Here is a 21,377-nt window from a genome sequence, read left to right as displayed (position 1 = left end):
CATTTTTTTTGTCAAACATTGTTGCCTCCTCCCTCATTTTTCTCCAATTTTCTCTATTCCAATCCCTCCCCCAAGTTGTAAAGTTCATATTCAACATATTGCCTTGTGAGTATTGTTGTTGCATTGGTTCGCCCTTTGTCCTTCATCTTTAGGACAAAAATAGGCAAATGATTCTTTCATAATTCATCAGACATCACAAGATCTAGTGCACGAAATTTCATTCAGTGTCGGTGGAAAAAGATATAGAACTGAGATTTTTTTTAAAAATGAGAAAAAAGCAAAGCCAAAACAAATGTCAGAGATTTTACCTGTTGGCTGCTAAATCAGTTCAATCAGTGAGACCCCTAAGAAGTGGAACCCACACAACAGCAGCACCTGATCCTTCCTGAAGAATTCCAGTTGCTTAGCAAAGAGCCCATTCACCGTAAAAAATGAAACAAGTGTGTTTAGAGGTTTTTGTTTTGTTTTGTCTCTGTTCCTTTTTTTTTTTAATGGTACTGAACTCAGGGCCTCAGCTAGTAGGCTGGTGCTCTATCATTGTACCATGCCTCCAGCTCTGCTTTTTGCTGCTTATTTTTGGAAATGGAGTCTTTTCTGCCCAGGCAGAATCTTGATCCTTCAGCCCATTGAGAAGGTAGGAAGTCATGAGCCACTGGTACTCAGCTCCTTTGCTTTAAAAAAAAAAAAATAATAGTACTTAGATAATCTTCCTCAGTAAATGAATGCATGTGACTATGTTTTAAAAGGAAGAAAAATGCAGACACTGAAATTTCATCAATCATATGAAAGATGTGAAGATGACTTATAACCATCCCATTGTCACTAAGATGTACAAGGACATTTCTTGAACATTATTAAAAATAGAAATTCATGGATTTCAGAGCCATGAGTTTGTCAATGAATTTACCAAGACAAATATGTCACACACACACACAAAGTGAGACATATATTTAAGGTGTCTTGGCTCTGGGTGCTGGTGACTCATGCCTATAACCCTAGCTACTCGAGGCTGAGATCTGAGGATCACAGTTCAAAGCCAATCAGCAGGAAAGTCCATCAGACTCTTATCTCCAATTAACAACCAGAAAACCGGAAGTGGCACTGTGGCTCAAGTGTTAAAGCACTTGACTTGAGCTGAAATGCTGAGGGACAGCACCCAGAGTTCAAGCTCCACAACCAATCCAAAAAAAAAAAAAAAATTAAGGTGCCTTTAAGAGAAACTGAGCAGGCAAGTGCATACACAAGGGGATTACTTTGGATTTGGCTGATTAACTGACTTTTTTTTTTCTGTGGGCTTTAATTACTTGTTTGTTCTTTGGGTCGTGGTTTGAATTTGCAAACATTTTGTGCACTCAGAACCTTATTTTCTCATTTCAGCCTCTACCACAGTCAGTCCTTGCTTCTTCATCCTACCCATAGTCCCACCATGCCTCCTTAAGTTAGGGAGACTTACCTCCTTAGAAGTCAAGCCTGGGAGTGATTTGTTCAATACAGAGTTGACAATCAGTTATAAAATTAGAAAACATGAATCTTTGGAATTCCCAGCTGTCCACTTCTGTTTTCTCACATTGGTTGTTAGCGTTGGGTGTGGTTTGCATGTATTCCTTAATGGCTCAGTGTTTGTAAGCTTGCTATCTAGTGAGATGGCTTGGGAAGTACTGTAGAACTTTAAAGAGGTAGGACCTTGGAGAAGTCACAGTGAACCTGACCCCTGAATGTGATCTCTGGCTTCCTATTTCACTATATGACTGCTCTCTTTGGTTTGCATTTACACCACAATGGCACCATATATTACAAAGCCACCTCCAGAACCTAGTTATTACCAATGACATGCTCTTAAACTTCCAGAACTATGAGCTACATAAACATCTTTACTCATTATCCAGCCACAGATGTTTTGTTACAGTAATAGAAAAAAAAAACATACAGCAAGTACTTTTTACTTTTTTGCTATTGGTTGTGGGACTTGGTCTCAGGGCCTGGACCTTGTCCCTGAGCTCTTTCACTCAAGGTTAGTACTCAACTACTTTGAGCCACAGCTCTGCTTTCATTTTTCTGATGGTTACTTGTTGATAGGGACTTTTCCTGCTTGGGCTGTCTTTGAACAGCAATCCTCAGATCTCAGCCTCCTTAGGAGCTAGAATTACAGGTGTAAACCACCAATGCCTGGCTTTGCTTTTTACTTTTTAACATTCTATCAAAAAATAGAGTATTGAGCTGGGCATGGTGGCACATGACTGCAATACAACTATATTAGAGAGACTGACTGAAGATGATCATGCTTGAGGCCATCCTGGGCAAATCAGAACCTGTCTCAGAATCAAATATATAAAGGTCTGAAGGTGTGGTTTAGTGCTGTAGAACACTTGCCTGCCATGTACAGAAATCAGAATCACACAGCTTTCACAAATCCTTAGGAATTCATAGACAGATTCTTCATTTCCCTTCCCGCTTTAAAATACTAAAACTTCTACAAAATGTCACATTCTACCTTTCTATTTTATGTTGATCCCACAACAGCAAAAAGTTTTCCTCTGCTACCCAAGGGTTTAGGTTGTAAAGTGCATGCACTCCACACTAAAAGTAAATTCTTGCCTTAGTTATCCAAATTGTTTGAAATGTGGAACCAGATTTTCAGCTCCTATCTCCCTTTTTATCAGCAAATAGTAATTTAAAGCCATTTACCAAGGCTATGGTTCCCGGGTGGCAGACTGTGGCCTATTAAAATTAATCCCGACAGAAGATCCTCACTCTCTCCAAGTCCATTCAGTTCTGTGGTTTATGAACAAGATGAACAGACCGCTCTTCTCAGAGGGTTGGAGGGAGGAAGCACATTAAATTGCCACTGCCTCTCTGTTTGCTCAGCTGCGGGGGTGGGGGACACACCAGGACTGAGGGAAATGGGATTAATCAAAGGGGCAATTGCCTATGGGGGGAAAAACACAAAGTCTCTGGTGAGCAAACCTCAGCCCAATAAGATTTTAGTTGGAGGACTGGAACTCTCTCTCTCTCTCTCCAAACTTTCACATGGTTGAGCTTGTTTAGTGACATGTCTCCCATTTCAGACCACCACAGTGTTTTATGACCATGATTGTGTGGGAAGAGAGAATGGGGGAAGGGAGAAAAATCATCAAACGTATGGTATCATTTTGTTTTTTAGTTAGCAAATTTACTCAAGATTCCTGATTAAATATATGATCAGTGGTGATTGAGTAATAAATCATGATGTTTTTAATATGAATAAATTCATTAACCAGAGATAAAAATGTCCTTGGAAAAGAACTACTTAAGAGTACTAGCCTTTAGAGTACTATTCTTCAGTTCAGACTGTATAGACATGGGAGCTAACCCCCACACACACATACACACACTTTTAGAATATACAGTCTAAAACAAGATTTAAAATATTTTCTCCTCCTCTTGACTTTTACTTTCCTTTGACACACTGGCTGAAATTCCACCATTGAAAACATCATTTGGTTAATTCACAGATTGTTTTTTGGTGGGGAGGGGGAGGTTTACCATACATACTTCTGTAAAGGCTATGCTCTGTCAGTCATTTACGTGTGACCAGGAATTAGATCCAAATGTTTTTCTCATAAAAGCTCAGCTGAAGTAATAACCTACATTCAAAGAGTCAAATCTTAGACTAGGGAACGGAAGAATATGATGGCATTTTGAACAATCTCAGGATAAGTAAGAGGAAATATAGCTGTGGGATCAGAGTAATAGGAAAACTTGAGAAGATCTTTTATCCAGGATTCAGAGAACAGGGTAGGCAAAAAGAGAAGAGGGAGGATATCAAAACTAAATGGCTTAGAATTAGTTCAAAGTGTTTGCTGGAGGACAAAGCATCCTGTTCTTAGAGGGCCCCATTATATCTTTTTCTGTAAAGCATCTAGGATATTGTATATCATAAGTGGTTACAAAAATTAAGATATGATTGTATGTATTTCTTTTGTGCCGGAGAAAGGATGATTTAAATCTATCTTGATGACCAAAAAAAAAAAAAGAAAGAAAGAAAAAAGGAATGAGGGAGGAAATTTTCAAAGTCTGTTTAGAATAAGTTTTCAAAATTCATTTTCTGCCAGGCGCCGCCGGCTCACACCTGTAATTCTAGCTACTCAGGAGTCTGAGGCCTGAGGATGTGGGTTAAAAGCCAGCACGGGCAGGAAAGGCCATGAGATTCTTATCTCCAATAGACCACCAGAAAACTGGGAGTGGTGCTGTGGCTCAAGTGGTAGAGCGCTGGCCTTGAGCTGAAGAGCTGAGGGACAGCGCCCAGGCCCAGAGTTCAAGCCCCATAACCGACAAAAAAGTAGATAAAAATTTCGTCTTCTTCAAATGTCACTGGGAAGGGAGCTGTCCCCTTCCCACAAATTGAAGCAAGTCTGAATTACAGCATGAACACACATCAGAGGCACAGAGTAGGAAAGTGGTGATTTGCCACAAGTTAGAGTAGGAGAAAACGAACTACTCCTGTCCTCCCACTAGACCTGGCCAGAGTTAGGTCTGGTCACCTTGATTTATGTCTATAGGATGATAAAGGCAATCCATATGAGAGGATGAAGGCAGTGGTGGTAAAATTAGTCAATGCCAAATTATGTTTTTAAGGAAGAGGGTTCATGGACCACTAACTTTGTAGCAAGTCAATTAATTGTTGGCCTCAGTTTCCTCTAGCTTAAAATGAGGGTGTTGAAGGAGACAAGCTCCAAGAGGCCTTTCAACACTTAAATTATACGATCCCAAGATGATTAATGTTATAATACATTCTCTGGCAACATCTGCATCTATTTAAGCTCATAAATGTTGAGAAGAAATATTTGGTATGTAGTAAAACCAGAAAGCAGGTAGCTCTCTTTAAATAAATGCTCACCCAACACTGGCAAGGTTTCAGATTTATCAACCTTTGGGGTACTCCCTGAGCTGCCCCTATCTTACAGGACTGGACAGTGTTCTCCATCACCTAGGATTCTTGGGCTTAATTTAATTTTTATATCTAAGGGATGACAGGTCTGAGTTCTTTCAGATTGTTTATAAGGTTTAAAAAAAAATACCTGAGGTTGTCAAAATAGCAGAAGACAAGCAAACTAATAGATGATGTGGAAGGCATACCAGGCACACTAAAGAAAAAGGTAGTTTGAAGGAGTATTTTCTTGATAACACACAGAAAGAAAAACATTGGCTAATGTCAGCCAAATGATGTAAGTTATGGATCTTTAGCCAGTCAGCCTGCAAATGGATTTGTTTGGCAGCATAGTGCTTTTCAAAATTATGAAGCTGAGTGACGTAAAGTGGACATGTACTTACAGTACACAGGGACACCCTGCCACTACTACCTGCCATTCATCCCCATTGTCCCACCCTTTCCACCAGTGCCCAGGGGTTCCTATGTTCTACGGTAGTTGAGTTTGGGCATTCTGGGCAAGTGCTAAAGAGTACAAGCTCTTTTTTTTCTTCTTCTTTTTAGTTATCTTAATACCATGGAATCTTCTAGATCACCAGTGTAAGATTTACACTCATAATAGGAAAGTGATCTCTGTTTCACAATCTCCAAGTGTTATAAGGTTTTCTGTTTTAAGAATCTTCAGCCGGGCGCCTGTGGCTCACACCTGTAATCCTAGCTACTCAGGAGGCTGAGATCTGAGGATCGACATTCAAAGCCAGCCTGGGCAGGAAACTCCGTGAGACTCTTATATCCAGAAAACCACTAGAAAACTGGAAGTGGCGTTATGGCTCAAGTGGTAGAGCTCTAGCCTTGAGCTGAAGAGCTGACCAAAAAAAAAAAAAAAGGAATCTTCACAAATGGTACTTAAAATAATTCATAAAATCAATGTTCTTTCAGATTACAAGCTGGTAGATCAAATGCAAAAATGGAGTTTGAATTCCTTTTTTTTTTTTTTTTTTTTTGGTTAATCCTGCCAGGCCCATCTATATAAGTAGAGACTCAAGATTTTGGTGGGATGTGGCAGAAGGGGAGAACCAGTTCCCTTGTTCTCTAAGGGAGACTGAGAACAACTCTGGTCCAATCTTTAGAATCCTGCCATTTTGAACAAGTTCTAAAGAAACATTTGCAACTAGCTCCCTTAGCAAGTAGGTATTGTTTACAGAGTTTGCCTAAACACTCTCATCTATGACAGAAGCCATTTCAAGAGGTCAAAGAAAATTATGAATCTTTATGATCACTGTGGAAATATTAATATCTTTATTTCAAATTTCATTCTGAGGATTTTTGTAACCAAAGAGGTCAACTTGAAACAGACCTCATTTCCTTCCCCCCAGGTCCCCAGAAATATTTAAATAAAGGTATTTTATTTTAGGGTTGGGCTACAAAGGGACCAGTGAAGTTGTTTTCAGTTTGAATGTGTTTTGTTTAGGAGGTGGCAAGTTAAGAAGAAAGAGGAGAATTAAAATATTTGCAAGATGTCATTAATCTCTAGCAAGAGCCTCGAGTTGGTTCCCCCCCCCCCCCCTTTCATTTCAGAACTAATCCAGCTTTCTGTTATTTGGCTCAGAAAAGTCTTAAATCTGTAACAAGAGAGTAACTTCCTGTTCTCAAGAGTATGGCTGCCAAAGAAAACATTTACAAGTAAAGTCCCAGGGCCAAAAAATTGCCTACTAATTATTTCTCAACCTCCCTCCCACCCCTCATTCAGGAAGGTGAATGCTGTAAACGCTGTATGTTAAAACCCTAAAGTATGTGTTGAAAAATTAAGAGAAAACCCTCAAGAACTGTTCGCCATTTGTTTATATTTTATTGCATTCAAATTACATCAGTTTTATGGCCCTTGGGCACATATGAATGTTTCTTATAATATTTTCTTCAGAATTCCACAAAGATTATACTATATCATTATCAAAATACATTCTGTGGAGGTTTTTTAACCCAGTGCCGTTCAAACTGAGGAAGAAAAAAAGAGGCCCCTGACACCCAGCGGCTGACCCTGTGCTCCCAGCTAGACCAGGAGAGCTCTGGGTGCTCTCTTTCGCCATGTCTATTCAGAGTGATCCCAACCAGAATATCAACTGACCTTTTGCAGAAATCAACAGGGTATACAATCCGTATGGAAATGCAGAGGGCCTACAATAGGCAAAACAATTTCCTTTGGAAACCTAAGTGGAGAGCCTGTATTACCTGACTTTAGGACCCTGTGATTAAGCTGCTGCCATTGAGACAGTGTGTATTGGGCAACTAGATCAATATAAGAGTGGAGAGTATAGAACTAGATGTGTCTCTAGTCGATTGATTTTTAACAATAGTGCAAGGGCAATTTAGCAGGAAATGAGTACTCCTTTCAACAATTGGTGCTTAAATCATCGGATATCCACAAGCAAAAAAAAAGGAAAAGAGAGGAGAGAGGAGAAGGAGGGAAAGGAAAGGAAGGGATGGGTGCTTTGTACCATGGATTAGTTATTAAATCCTAGTAGCAGTCAAATTCTAGTAGCCAAATTCTAGTAGCAGTCTCCCTTTGGTGTCTTTGCCTGGTCTTTCTGGAAACACATCTTCATTCTTCCTTTTGGGCCATGCCTTCCATGATAAAGCCCAGTGAGTTATTCTTACATTTGTATTTGAAGAAAAGAAGATACACTTTAGCCCTCTGTTCATCCAGTTCTCTTCTGCTATGGCTTACATGTAGTTTGTCTCCCCCCCCCCCCAAAAAAAAAAAGTTTATGGGTCAGATGTTTCACCCCTAATATGTGATGTGGAGAGGTGATGTGATCTTTAAGTGGAAAGTGGTTAGGAGACTGAGGGTACTGTCACTAAAAGAGATATATAACTGCTCTTGGGTATGCTGGTTAGCTCCTGGAAGAGCAGATTGTTATAAATGAGTAAGTCTGACTTCCCATGCATTGGTCCTCTCTCCAATGCTATCACAAAAATTTGCCCTTGGAGACGTGGCCTGAGTCTTTTCTGTCTCCCTGACTGGCTCTGATTGTGGCTAACTATGCAACAGACTCTTTAGTTTCAGGTTCTGGGGAGATTCCCACTCCTTCGATTCTGTTTCCTGTCAGTTGCCTAGGCATTCTCTTGGCCCTAGAGACACCTCTAACGAACAACTCACACCTGCATATTCTTGAGCTCAGGTATCCAAAGCAAATATCCCAAAGGACCATATTTCACTGCTTTTTAGGGGGACAGGTTTTTTTATATACTCCATTAAATATACATATATATATAGATATATATATAGATATAAATATATCTATATATATGTCCCTAATTTTGACAAAAGAGTCAGGAACTCACATTCTCATCCTGTTGGTGAGTTTCAGTGGACACAGATTTCCAGGGGACAGATTGGAGCAAATGCACCTAAGCCTTGCATTACTTTTGGCCTAACCATTTCTCTTCTAGCATGTGTCTTGAGAAAATGATTAGGAAGATGTGCAAAGACGTGAGCACAAGATGGTTCACCAGAGGATTGCTTTAAAAACAGTAAAAGTAATTTCCAAAATACCATTAAGGGATTTCATTAGGGGATAGCACTATTAAATCATGGTATAGCAATGCAATGGAAGCCAATTAACTATTGTCTATTTGTGCACATGTGTATAAAAATGATTATAATTCAGGTACAGTGACTCATTCCTATCATCCTAACTACTTAGGCAGAGATTGGGAACATCACCATTCAAGGCCAGCCCAAGCACAAAGCTTATGAGACACCTCCCCTCCTCCCACACACATATCTCAACCAATTAAAAAGCTGGGTATGGTGGCGTGCGCCTGCTATTTCAATTTTTGGGGAGGCACAGATAAGAGGATTGGAGTCCAGGCTGGCCCAGGCAAAAAGCAAAACCCTCTTTGAAAAATAACAAAGTAAAAAGGACTAGTGGTGTGGCTCAAGTGGTGGAGCACCTGCCTAACAACTGTGAGGCAGTCCAAGAAAATTGATAAGCAAAACGTGGTTGTGGAGGTATGTTCTGGTGACAGGCAGCATTTTCTGAGTGTTCACTGGGTCACAAGCAGTATTCTTACTTGAAGGGTTAACTCACTCATTTTCACATCCGTCCCACCAGACAGAAACTGACCATGCTCCCATGGTCCAGGGTCATAGACTGATTCAGTGACTTCCACGTGCCCATACTCATGACCCAGCTTGGGAAGCTGACATTCTAAAAAACCCACATGATTCTGCTTCTCCATAGAGGGTTGTGTTTATTTTTAAAATGAAACAAGTGACATCTGTGTGTATGAATATTTTTAAGAAAGCCAGGAAGGGCTGGAATGAAAATTTTAATTGGAAACCTTCTTGCAAGATGCCATTTTTATAGTTTTAAAAAAATCCCCCATATATACTGCCATCCTTTATTTCAGTGAGATACATTGGTTATACAATATTAGAGTTCATCCAGTTCTACATAATACTCATGCTCATGAACAGGTTCCTGGATGACACTCTTTTCAGATGAAGGATTGGGTCACTAGAGGTAATTTTGACAGTCTATCTAGAAGGATTCTCTGTACAATTCTCTCAGTCTGTACACTGTAGAAACTCTCTTTAATAGTCTTCTGGATAGTTAAGTGATGTAAGGAATTCTCCTTTTACTCAAGATGTACTTTTAAATGCAAAAGCCCCAGTAGTAGAATGATCTCTGATATTCTTTAAATTTAAAATCTCTAAGTTCTTCTTTTTCTAGCTTGTTTTAAGAGAGAGAGAAAGAAGAGAATATAGAAATGGTTACAGAATGGTTTTTACTTCTTAGTTTCATTAAAACTGACATTAAATCACTACTTTCAGACCAGAGTTTTTAGAGACCTGGGGGGTCCCAGGACCCTCTGTCCCTCTCTGAGTCCAGCTTCCCCAACCCCTGGGTCCTGAAGACAGCCTTTTCCTGAGATGCTTCTCCTTGATGATTTCCACAGGGCACAGTTTCTTGTTGTTAGAACATCTGTACCACAGAAGGCTACATATGAGCCAATAATGCTTTTAAACAAACCTCCAGGAGGATAGCATTTGCTGACCAGAGGGCCCATCCCCATCCCATCCGCGTGTCAGCTCTGCGTTGAACTGGCCCACCCTATCAAGTACATGTGGAACCCAGGTTGTTAGAGGAACTATACTCACAGAGCTTTGGTGACTCACCCAAGGTGCTGTAGCCAGAGTTGAAATACATATTTGTTTCTAAAGCGTGGCTTTCTCTAGATTATCCCAGCTCATAGTATTTTGTTCAACTAAATTGCTTTGTTTGCCTTAAATTTTTTCTTCCAAAATGAGGAAAATAAGAAAGGGGGTGGGGAAAAAAGGGGTGGGAGATTTTTAAGAACTATTTTGTATTTTGTGATCATGAATGTATTTCACTCTTTTCAGAAGGTACACCAACTAAATACATTTCAGGAATGACACGCACACATACACACACACACACACACACACACACACACACACACACAGAGCTATACTTCTGTGGATCACAGTGACTGTAGGACCAACATAATCTGACCTTGGCACTTATTCTACAGGCTGGCAGTCTGCACTCTTCTCCTTTTACATGTAGTTCTACACAGATACAAATTAGTAGAACAAAATATATGGTATTTATTAAACAGGTTGTAATAACAAAGGCAATACAGGTTATACTAACAAACTAGAGCATGCATGAATAGATTACTCATTCCTTTAACAAAAATATCAATTGATACAAAACATTAAATGATTAAATTTCCACAACATACAAAATTCTCTTTAAGTTAAAGTGTGAACGAAAACAAAAAAAATCAAAAGTTGAATAAATATAGTGATTTCAGGTCCAGTAAAGACGTAAGGCACAAATTAAAGCAAGGGATTAGCATATCAGGATGAAGCTGGTCTGGCCTACACCATCTAATTGTGGCTTTTACAGCCCAGCACAATTCCTCATGGCCAAAGAGAGAGAGCAGTGCATGCTGGGAATTCTCCCCTCTGGGTTCAAGTTTTTCCAGGTGCCCACACTTCTCATTGACAGCCTTGCTGCACCAGAGAAACACTGTTTCTAATACTTTCATGGGTAAACAAACCTTCATGCTCTAACAAATGCTGCTGCGAATAATATGAAATTTCAAATCAATGCCCGTTTCACTCCCAACCAAAGTAGCAAAATAGAAAAACAAAAACAAATGGTGAAATACTGTTAGGATTTCAGTGTCTACATGAAAAGCAAATGATAATGCAGCACACAACAGGGTCCTGTGACCTTTACACCTGTCCTTGCCTGTCCCCTCCTCCATCTTCACTCTCCTTCCTGTCTTAGAAGCAGAGCGGAGCTACAGCAGTTTCCATTCTGGCTTCTTGTTCATGAGGACGTAACAGTCACCCTTTCTTGACTCCAGGCCCTTTTTGCCTCTGAAGTGCATGGATTCGAATGCCTTAAGTGAGGGTTTTCTTCATGGTTAGTTCCAGGACTCTCGTGTATGGCGTGTAGTTTCTAGAAGGCATCACAATTTCACGAGTCCTGCCTGTTGGGCTAAGTGAGAAAAGACAGAAGATGATTACAATCTTTATATGCTAAGACAGCTCTAGGAACTGGCTCTTTAGCAGTGAAAGATAAAAAAGATTGTAACAATGCAGTTTAGTATTTCACATAAACTTTACAAAAGGGACCTGCAATAGAGCGGCTGCTTCCCAAATTCAGATACTGAAATCTTAGCCTCTAAGGTGATATCAGAAGGAGGTAGGAACTTCTGGAGGTGATTAGGTCATAAGGGTTCTACCTTCATGTGTGGCATCCCGTCTTCCAGGTGAGGAAACAATGAGGAGATGTTGTTTATGAACCAGAAGGTGGGTTCTCAGCAGAGATCAAATCTGCTGACCTTAGTCTTGGACTTTCTGATCTCCAGAATAGCAAGAAATAAATTTCTCTTGTGTACATGTTCCCAAGTCTATAACAGCCCAAATAGACCACGACAGGATCATAGTTTTTTACGCAACTTTTAAAGGTTATATTAGTTATCAGTGACTCAGAAGAATAAAAAATGTGCATCCAAGGGACTCGTCATCTGGCAGGAAAAATATGTACATAAATCATTTTAATTATGTGTTAGGTGCCATATTAGAGATATAAACAGCTCTGCTGAATATTTCTCATTTGTCCATTCAGATCCACTTTCTCCCCCTCCCCACTTGCTCTGTACTGATCTGAAGGTCAATTTTGATGGGTTCTTTGCCCTCTAGTTTTCAGTTCATTTTGACCAATTGGGTGATGGGAGTAGGTGATCAGAGAATGAGTGATAAAAGAGGTCAGTGCATCTGTTCCCTCCCAGCCAGGCCACAGCTGGGTAGCTGACTCAATGCCTTTCCCAAAGGTCACAGCTATAGCTCTGCCCTCTTTTGCTAGCCTTTTCCTCCTGCTTCTGCAAGCCAGTGGTTTGAGTGCAACCCCCCCCCCCCATGGGATTTGTGCTAGAAATCTGTTTCTCAGCATGGGAATGTTGACATGATGAGTGGAGCCTAAGGAAGGTACCAGGTGATGGGGAGCCTACTTTCATGAATGGATTAATGCTACTTACCAGGAGGGCATCATATCTGGTAGGGTGAATTCGTTTCTGAGGGCAGGTTGTTATAAAAAAAAGAATGACCCTTTTTCCTCCGTCTCTTGCTTCCTATCTCACCACTGGACCTGTTAACCACACATATTCACCATTGTGATACCACCCTTCCTAGACTCAGTCAGAGCAATGTAAAATGGACAAAGGTGGTGACAACTCCTACTGCTGTGAGCTTGAGAACTGTGAGCTCCCATCTTTCTCTTCCAGCTACCAAAACATTTGTAAACAGCCCATTCCTTGAACTCTCTTCAGTCTCTCCTCCCTGCCAGAACAATGAACAGTACAAGAATGAATACATGATGGCCTAGCTGAAGGCAGAACAATTTAACATGCTAAGACATTCACACCTGCACAGGGATGGTAAATCCTAAGAGATGCCAGGTATTCATTCCGCAAAGGGACTGAGGGAAGATGAGAATTTTAGGCAGGGGTATAAGGTATGTAAGGGCAAAGAAGGGTGAGCCCACAGTTTGCATATGTGGAATAGAGACATATTTGGTACCAGCAGAGCGAAGAATTTACAATAGGAAGTAGCAGAAGACAAGGCCAGGCCTCCTATCAGAAGTATGATACAAGATGACAGATCCACAGAGTGGAGAAGGAGCTATTGAACCACCATGGCTTTTTAAGGAAGACTGTGATGTGTTCATATTTATATTCTAGCAAGATTCCTCTGGTACTGTTGATAGTTGCCTGTGGAAAGATTAGTCTGGAAGCAGAAGGTGAGGAAATTCTTACTAGTTAGGAAGAGAAAGAGAGATCAAGAGAATTCCAACTGGAGCACCAGAGGTAACGTCATAGGGAAAATTGAGGGAAAGTTTTGGAACACAGAATTAAAAGGATTTGGTGACAAATCCCATGTCTTTCCTCCTGAATCCATAACTCAACCACTTTTGTCAGCCTCCCTTACAATTAGGTGGTGGATCATGTGACTAAATGGACAAAAAACAACTCACAGTACTTCAGGTTTGACCTGTACAACTTTCTACATAGTCCTCCATGCTCATATTCTCTCTCTCTCTCTCTCTCTCTCTCTCTCTCTCTCTCTCTCTCTCTCTCTCTCTCTCTCCTTCTCCCTCTCCCTCTCCCTCCCTCCCTCTCCCTCCCTCTCTCTCCCTCCCTCTCTCTCTCTCTCTCTCTTTCTCTCTCTCTCATTCCCCTATTTTTCCCCCCTCTCTTTTTCCAGTCTTGGGCTAGCGCTCGTGCTCTCTCGAGCTTTCCCTCCCTCTCCCCCCTCTCTTACCAGTCCTGGGGCTTGAACTCAGGGTCTAGGCACTGTCCCTGAGCTTCTTTTGCTCAAGGCTAGCACTCTACCACTTGAGCCACAGCGCCACTTCCAGCTTTTTCTGTTTATGTGGTACTGAGGAATTGAGCCCAGGGCTTCATGCATGCTAGGCAAGCACTCTACCACTAACCCACATTCCCAGCCCCTCTTTTTTTGTTTTTGCAGAGGATGCATTAGAGGAGCTAAAAGGACTCCCAAAGCCCAGGCGTCACTGGATGGAAGAGTCCTGGGGTCCTGAATGAAGCTATGGAGTAAGGGCCCTACTATACTTAGGACTGTGATACGAAAAACTGTATGGTGCTGAGATTTGTGGATACTGTAGCTACATTCCTTGTCCTTACCGATTCAGTGAGCAAATGCATGTGAATTTGAGAATCAATTCCCTTTCCTCTAATTTCCCATGTTTAGTCAGTTACAAAGTGATACACAGGGTATATCAGAAGTAAGAGAATCATAAGACATCATAAATGTCCCAATGGCTTCCCCCAGGAGATCCAGTATGTCTTCTTCTGCTTTCCATCCCCCAGACACCCTGAAGATTAATATTAAGCAAGCTCTGACACGGCGCTGAAAGCCTCTCCTACAGCACCCACTGTGTGTATATGTCTCCATTATTACCTAAATTCCCTGAGGGTGGCAGCCACCTCTCACTTGTCTTTATAACGTTATTTCAGAAGCTCCCACAGGCTGGACACAGAGCTTTCAATCCACAGATAGATGACAGGGAAGCCAGAAGGGTAGGGAGTTTTGAGAAGCAGTCACATTGTCACCTGCCACACAAAAGAATGCATGGGACCTGGCCCTTCAGGAATCCCTGATGACCTGGCCAGGCACACTAGAGGAATGTCAGGGGTAGAAACCATATGGCAATGTGTGCCAACTCCTATGAAAATTCCACATCACACAAATGGTCTCTGGTGACACTATCTTAAAAAAGCCCATAAAACACAAAAATATTTATAAAGGTGACCCTTCCAGGTTTCCAAAACAGGCATTCATACCCCAACCTTTCTAAAAAAGAAGTGGGACATTTTATTAAGCTGATCAGTAGGAAACAACTGGATTTCAAGAACACAAAAATGGTTAACCCACAGAACCAATAACACAGTCCAAAAATAAGTTTGGACAGAAAGGTATTCTGTGTTCTGATTGATATAACAGAAATAAGAGAAAAAAATACAAGCATTGTTAAAGCACTTACTATGTGTCTGGTGCTTATGACTATGGGAATATTTTCCTTTGAATAGTACCTATTAAGATAGAATTCATGTAGCAAGGCATCAGTGGCTCACATCTGTAATTGTAGCTACTCAGGAGGCTGAGATCTGAAGATCATGGTTCAAACCTAACCCAGGCAAGAAAGTCTGAGACACTTACCTTCAATTATCACCAAAAAAGCTGAACGTAGAGCTTTGGCTCAAGTGGTAGAATACTAGCCTTGAGCAAAAAAGCTCAGAGACAGCACCCAGGCCTTGAGTTCAAATCCTAAGATGAACACACACACACACACACACACACACACACACACACACACACGTAATTGATGAGTTTGTTGGAAACCACATTTCAATTCACTATGGGCAGAAGGGAGAAAAAGGCCTTTTCTCCTTTAGATTTCCACTTTTCTCTAAATGAAGAGCTAGCTGACCTGAAATTGTTCTCAATGGCTCTAATGACCATATATTATCCTTTTTGAAACCAAACTCCATCAGTGTTTAAAAAATAAAAACATCATAGGTGTTTAAAACTTGGTGAGTCATTCCTCGCCTTTTTCCTCTCCTCTGATGAGAGATTCTTGCTCACTAGAAACCATGCAAACAAAGATGAGGTGGAGGTGGGGAAGAAGCCAAGGAGAAGAAATTGGAGGTAGGATGAGGATCTGAGTATATATGATGAAGAAAAGATAGCATAGATAGCCTGGTGGTAGCAAGAATGCGAAAGTTTGAGGCAATCAGGTGTTAAAAAAAAAAACATAGGAGTAAAGCAATTCATGGCAAAGAAAGGACTGAGAATGCACTGGGAAAGTAGGGGCCATGTTCACAGTAATCTGAACATACAGGAACCACACTCATGTCTCAGCTAACAGAGACTTTATCAATCACTGCCCTTCTCCAGTTTTACTCAGGGTCTGGAGGGTTACTGAAGAGCCCAGAACATACTGAAGCACCATACACTTGACTTAGGCTATCTATCAGTCAACCCTTTACCAGCTGATAAAATTAACTTAATGATATTGCCTTAGCATACCCAAATTCAGTAATTCTGTGTTTTAGTGACTAGTAACGAATTGTTTTAGTTTAATGAATAGCTATCTTTATTTTTTAAGGGTTTAATTCTGATCCTATTATCAGGCTAAATGCTTCTTACATAATTTTTGTAGCAACCAAAGGAGATTTGGAGCTACCATTTTCACTCTCATCTTTTTTTTTTTTTTGTCAGTCACAGGGCTTGAACTCTGGGCCTGGGCACTGTCCCTGCGCTCTTCAGCTCAAGGCGAGCGCTCTACTCTTAAACCACACCACCACTTCAGGCTTGCTAGTAGTTTATTGGAGATCAAAGTCTCTGGGACTTTTCTGCCTGGACTGGCTTTGAACCGTGATCCTCAGATCTCAGCCTCCTGAGTAGCTAGGATTACAGGCATGAGCCACCGGTGCCAGGCTCACTCTCATCTTAAGAGAGAAAGATCAACGTGATGATGAAACTTTCCCAAGGCTGAAGTCAACTAGCAGTTGGCTGCACAGGGAATCTCAGCAACCCAAACTCATTTGACTGGACCACATTGCTGGATTCTTTTGAGGTTTAAGTCAATACTTTCATTGATCAAAAGTATCCTAGAGAAAGGTGTTAGAAAAAATATTCTAGAACTAGACTTGAAGCTGTGGCTTCAAGTGGTAGAGCCCCAGCCTTGAGCAAAAAAGCTCAAAGAATGCGCCCAGGCTCTGAGTCCAAGTCCCAGGACCAACACCAAAAAAAAAAGTCTGGGAAGCATCATTGGAATCTTTTACTTGTTAGGTTCAAATCCACAATCTAAGTAAGAATCAAAACTTAGAACATACACAACACAATTCAGCAACTCTCTCGAGTGTTTTTCAGCTACAAATATATTCTACCAAGCCTTGTTTTAACCCTGGCATTATGGCTTCTGGTGAGTCTTTTTATCCCTATGGGTTTCAACAAAACATGGGCATTTATCTAGACCAGGGAGTTCCAACTTATTTTAGCCACAGATTTTTTTTTTTTTTCTGGCAGAACTGTGGAGCTTGAACTCAGGGCCTCACAATTTCTAGGCAGGTGCTCTACCACTCCACCCATGCCTCCAGTCCATTTTACTTTTGTTATTTTTCAAGTAGGGTTTTGCTTTTTTTTTTTTTTTTTGTGTAAGTGGGCCTAAACCTTGATTTCCTATCTATGTGCCTCCTGCATAGTTGGGTTGACAAATACACACCACCATGCCCAGCTTGTTGGTTGAGATGAGGAGGCGGGGGGGGGGGGGGGTCTCACTAACTTTTGTTAGGATGACCTTGAACTGCAATCCTCTTGATCTTTGTCTTCCAAGATGCTGGTGTTGCCGATATGAACCAGCATACCTGGCCCCACAGGAACATAACTTTATCCAAATAAGATCTTGCTTCTAATCTAACATTTAAAACAGATTAAGTGCTGACTTTTTTGAGGTGGGGTGGGGGAGGGAGAAGTCCCACAGGCCCAATAACCTGCCCTACCCTCTAGGCATGGAGGCCTCTCCAGGAGTCCCAGCAAAGGGCAAGGCGGTTTTAAAAAACACAGATGAGCCAGGAGCCAGTGGCTTAAACCTGTAATCCTAGCTACTCAGAAGCTGAGATCTGATGATTATGGTTCAAAGCCAGCCCAGGCAGTAAAATCCAGGAGACTCTTATCTCCAAATAATCAAAAAGCCAGAAGTCGAGGTGTGACTCAAGTGATTGAGCATTAGCCTTGAGCAAAAAAGTTGAGGGACAGCACCCAGACCATGAGTTTAAGCTCCAGGACCAGCACCTACCAAAAAAAAAACACAGATGGAAAACCACTCCCCCCAGTTCTCGCTACAGCTCCTCCTGTCTCCGCTCCACCAGGACCTGCCCCTTGCCTTTCACATAGTAGGCACTTAATAAATAGCTAAGAGGAAGTGAATGAAATATTATTCTGCCCTCTCGGAAATGTGGATCTGTAGGCTATGTAGTTTTCATTTCCTCTGCTGACTGACCTAGGTAGTTAAAGTGCTAAGATGGATCCTGGGGGAAAGCAAATGTTACATTTATGGAAAAGCTGCTTTTAGACACTGAAGTGGCTTCCAAGTTCACCGTGGCCATAAGTTAAGGGTCTGTCAGCACTTCCATTATGAAAACCGCTTTGTGGTTTCATAACTTAGCCATAAAAGTTTGCCTTAGGCTATACTTGGACATACAAATTGAAAAGCTTGTTTCAAGCCAAAATGTGGGAATTAGAAAACAAACAGTTTATTGGTTTCAGGCATAGTTTTGTACCCGTGTTAGCCAAACAAGATTTATTATGTGGGCAATTAGATTGGACTAAGCTGCTTGGTTCTTGAAAAATAGAAAAAGGGGAGAAATGGCCAAATTATTTCTATTTCAAAAGGGATCCCTGAGCATAATCAATCATTCTTTTTGGTTATATTTTCATCAAATGCATTACACCACAGCTCATGAGACCCCAAGTCTATTTGAATATTTTTCTCTTTAAGAACATTTTCTGTTAGTTATATCTGTGTGATAAACTTGCCTTGTTTTTACCAGAAGATAATATAAATGAGAACCTTGTTAAAAAAAAAAAAAAGCTTTCCCTGATGTTCTTTTGTCCTTTGACAGTGGCAAGTGGCTCGTTTTAATGAACCATAACTAAAACAAAAGGACAAAAACCATCAGAAATGGATTTTAAAAGTAAAGCAACTAAATAAGGTTGTCTTATTCAATATGAGAGCAGTTACCCAATAAAGTTGTTGACTTGACATTGGGAAAGAAAGAACTTCAGAAAGACAGCCTACTGGTAATTAGCAGAACTAGAACCAGGAATTCCACCTCCCGGGCTTAGGAATCAGCCAGACCCTTTCCCACCATGTACCTATTCTGGATGCCAGCCTCTTACACATTCTGGATTACTAACACTGAGCACAGATGTTCCCACTTACAGAAGAACCTCTCCTGCACACAGGACACCAGCAATAACCTAAATCCTGTCCAAGTGTAACTTTCTGTCTTTTGCCATCCAGTGTGGTTACTTGTAGCTTTATAGGCACTTTCTAGTTAACCACAAAAGAGGGAAACTGTGCCACCTATGTTTTTTTTTTGGGGGGGGGGGTCTGGCTTACTTCACTTAATATAATTTTTTTCCAAATCTTTCCATTTGCTTACAAGCAGTATATCACTCTTTCTGGTGGAAGCATAGAATTCCATCGTGGATAAATTATACAGGACTATAGACATCCACACAGTGAGACCAAAGGGAGGATATTCTTAGGAGAGGATCACGAAGGTTCAACAGCTATGTGTATATGATCATATAAAATGATGATCATTGAAATGAACTCAAGAAATGGAAATGAGGTTTTATGTTATTTTGCTTGTTTTTTTTTTCTCCTTTGTCATTGTTTTCTATTTCTGTACCTTGTCTTATATGTAAGTTTATCTCTTTGGGGAGGGTAAGCACAGAAATGGTGGGACAAAGGGTGAAAAATACTCACTAGATACTTGAAAATGAACTATACAACGTGTGGGTAAGGGGGTCCAGAAGAGAGAAAATGAAGGAAGAGGTGACATTGTTCAAAAAGAAATGTACTCATTATCTGACTTACGTAACTGTACTCCTCTGTACATCACCTCTACCACAACAATAAAATTAAATTTAAAAACCCCTAAATCCCAAACCACATGTCAATCACATCCTGTTTTACACATTTTATGTCCTGTAGGCTAAGCACAATTGCAAGCACCTAAAGATAGCAAGTTAGTTACCAGAAGCAGGCGCCTGCATTATGAGCTCAGATCTCACACAGGCCCAGGTGTGGGGAGCAGCTGGACAGTGGACAGGCCAGTTCTCTAGCCCAGAAATTAACTACACAAACTAATAAGGGGGTAGTAATCCTGTAAGTGCTGATGACAGCAGCAGATCATTATGCACCAGGCAGATCCTGCACTTGGCAATACTTTGCTACAATGCTTGGGAACAGATGAGTTTTGTTCAAGATTTACACCCTCTCGCTCCCACATCGCTATAAGTACCTATGTGGTCCTCTCACACTGTCTTCCATCCCTGCCTACCCATTTGTCTCTCTTCCAGACTCTACTCTGGGACAGGGACCAAATGTTATTCCTTTCTGTGTCATAAATGCCTGGCACACGGGAAGCACTAACAGTGACTTGCTGAGTGGATGAAGAAACAAAGGCAGGCACTCTGGGAGAGACCAGTCCCTCTCTGCAATGGCTTCTGGGTCTCTCCATCACTGTTTCCTCCTCTACACAGAATGCCTCTGCTCCCACAGAAACAGTGGTGTCTGAGGCCCTGGCAGATACCACTTAGCTTTGCAGAAATCATTTTGCTAGAAAGAATGCAATTTGGCTAGTAAAGTATTTTCTTAAGTCAGAGAAGAATTTTAATGAGGAAAACAGGAAATTCTTAAATACCTGGGTAGAAGATCACAGCCCACTCCAATCTCTCTGGTTTCTACTTCAGTCTTGGGCTGAGTTTCTTCTAAATAGTCCAATCTGCTTTGCAGTTCATTATTCTAAAGATAGGAGTGGGGAAGAGAAAGTCATTTTAGAAAACCAGATACATTCTCCCACATCTATCATTTACATATGCTCTGATTCCCACCTGAGATGTGTGTATCTATCATAATGCATTTATTAAGCATCTCTTACAGAGTAGGTATTGATGAAGTATATTGATTTGGTTGTTACACATAGCTCTCTGTGTGTATACATACATGTATATGCAGTTTTCCATAAATGAAAATAATATATCCTAATTTTTACTGTTGTCAGCCTTATTGTTATCCAACAACTCACTGTAGATATTTGCTACTTCTCATGTCAACTAGCTATTTTAATTTGCTTGCAGTATTCTGTGCTATGGGTGTACATTATTCCTTTAACTAGTCTCTTATTGATAGACATTTAGATATTTATCACTTTCTGCCATTATAAATAAGGTGCGGCTCAACTTTTAACATTCCCTTACTAAACTATAAAATGAGTAAGTCTATTAATTTAATTTAGTGGGAAATACCTCTATAACTTAATAATTAGTATTTCATAGGTGTGGAAAATTCAGAATCTCAAACATATAAAATAGAATGAGCTCCTTGGGATTAAAATTAGCATTCTGAATAGTTTTCTTTTTTTTTTTTAAGACCAGAGCCAAACATTACATACGTTGATGACTAGATGCTCAGGAATTAGAAATTTTCCCCATGGGGGAAATGAAGGACAAAGGAATAAGAAAGTTAAGGGTATTGAAATGAAAACAGCTGGAGTGACAGTGTCTAAATTTTATTGAGAAAAAATATACAAAAACATTCAAAAAGAAAGGCAA

General features: G+C 40.6%; 1 protein-coding gene across 1 annotated transcript in view; it reads right to left on the bottom strand.

The window, feature by feature from the left end:
* Nucleotides 1-10,521: 10,521 nt before the first annotated feature.
* LOC122114352 (myocardial zonula adherens protein) overlaps nt 10,522-21,377 on the bottom strand; it is a 74,694-nt gene continuing 63,838 nt past the window's right edge. The window contains exons 12-13 of the mRNA XM_042687456.1: nt 20,468-20,568; nt 10,522-11,445 (exon numbers count right to left, since the gene is read on the bottom strand). Coding sequence (XP_042543390.1) covers nt 11,349-11,445; nt 20,468-20,568 — 198 coding nt within the window. The 3' untranslated portion in view covers nt 10,522-11,348. The remainder of the gene's footprint in view (nt 11,446-20,467; nt 20,569-21,377) is intronic.

Source organism: Dipodomys spectabilis, unplaced genomic scaffold, assembly GCF_019054845.1.
Source record: "Dipodomys spectabilis isolate Male_0828 unplaced genomic scaffold, ASM1905484v1 ptg000108l, whole genome shotgun sequence".
Classification (NCBI taxonomy): domain Eukaryota; kingdom Metazoa; phylum Chordata; class Mammalia; order Rodentia; family Heteromyidae; genus Dipodomys; species Dipodomys spectabilis.
This window is presented reverse-complemented; position numbering and strand designations above follow the sequence as displayed.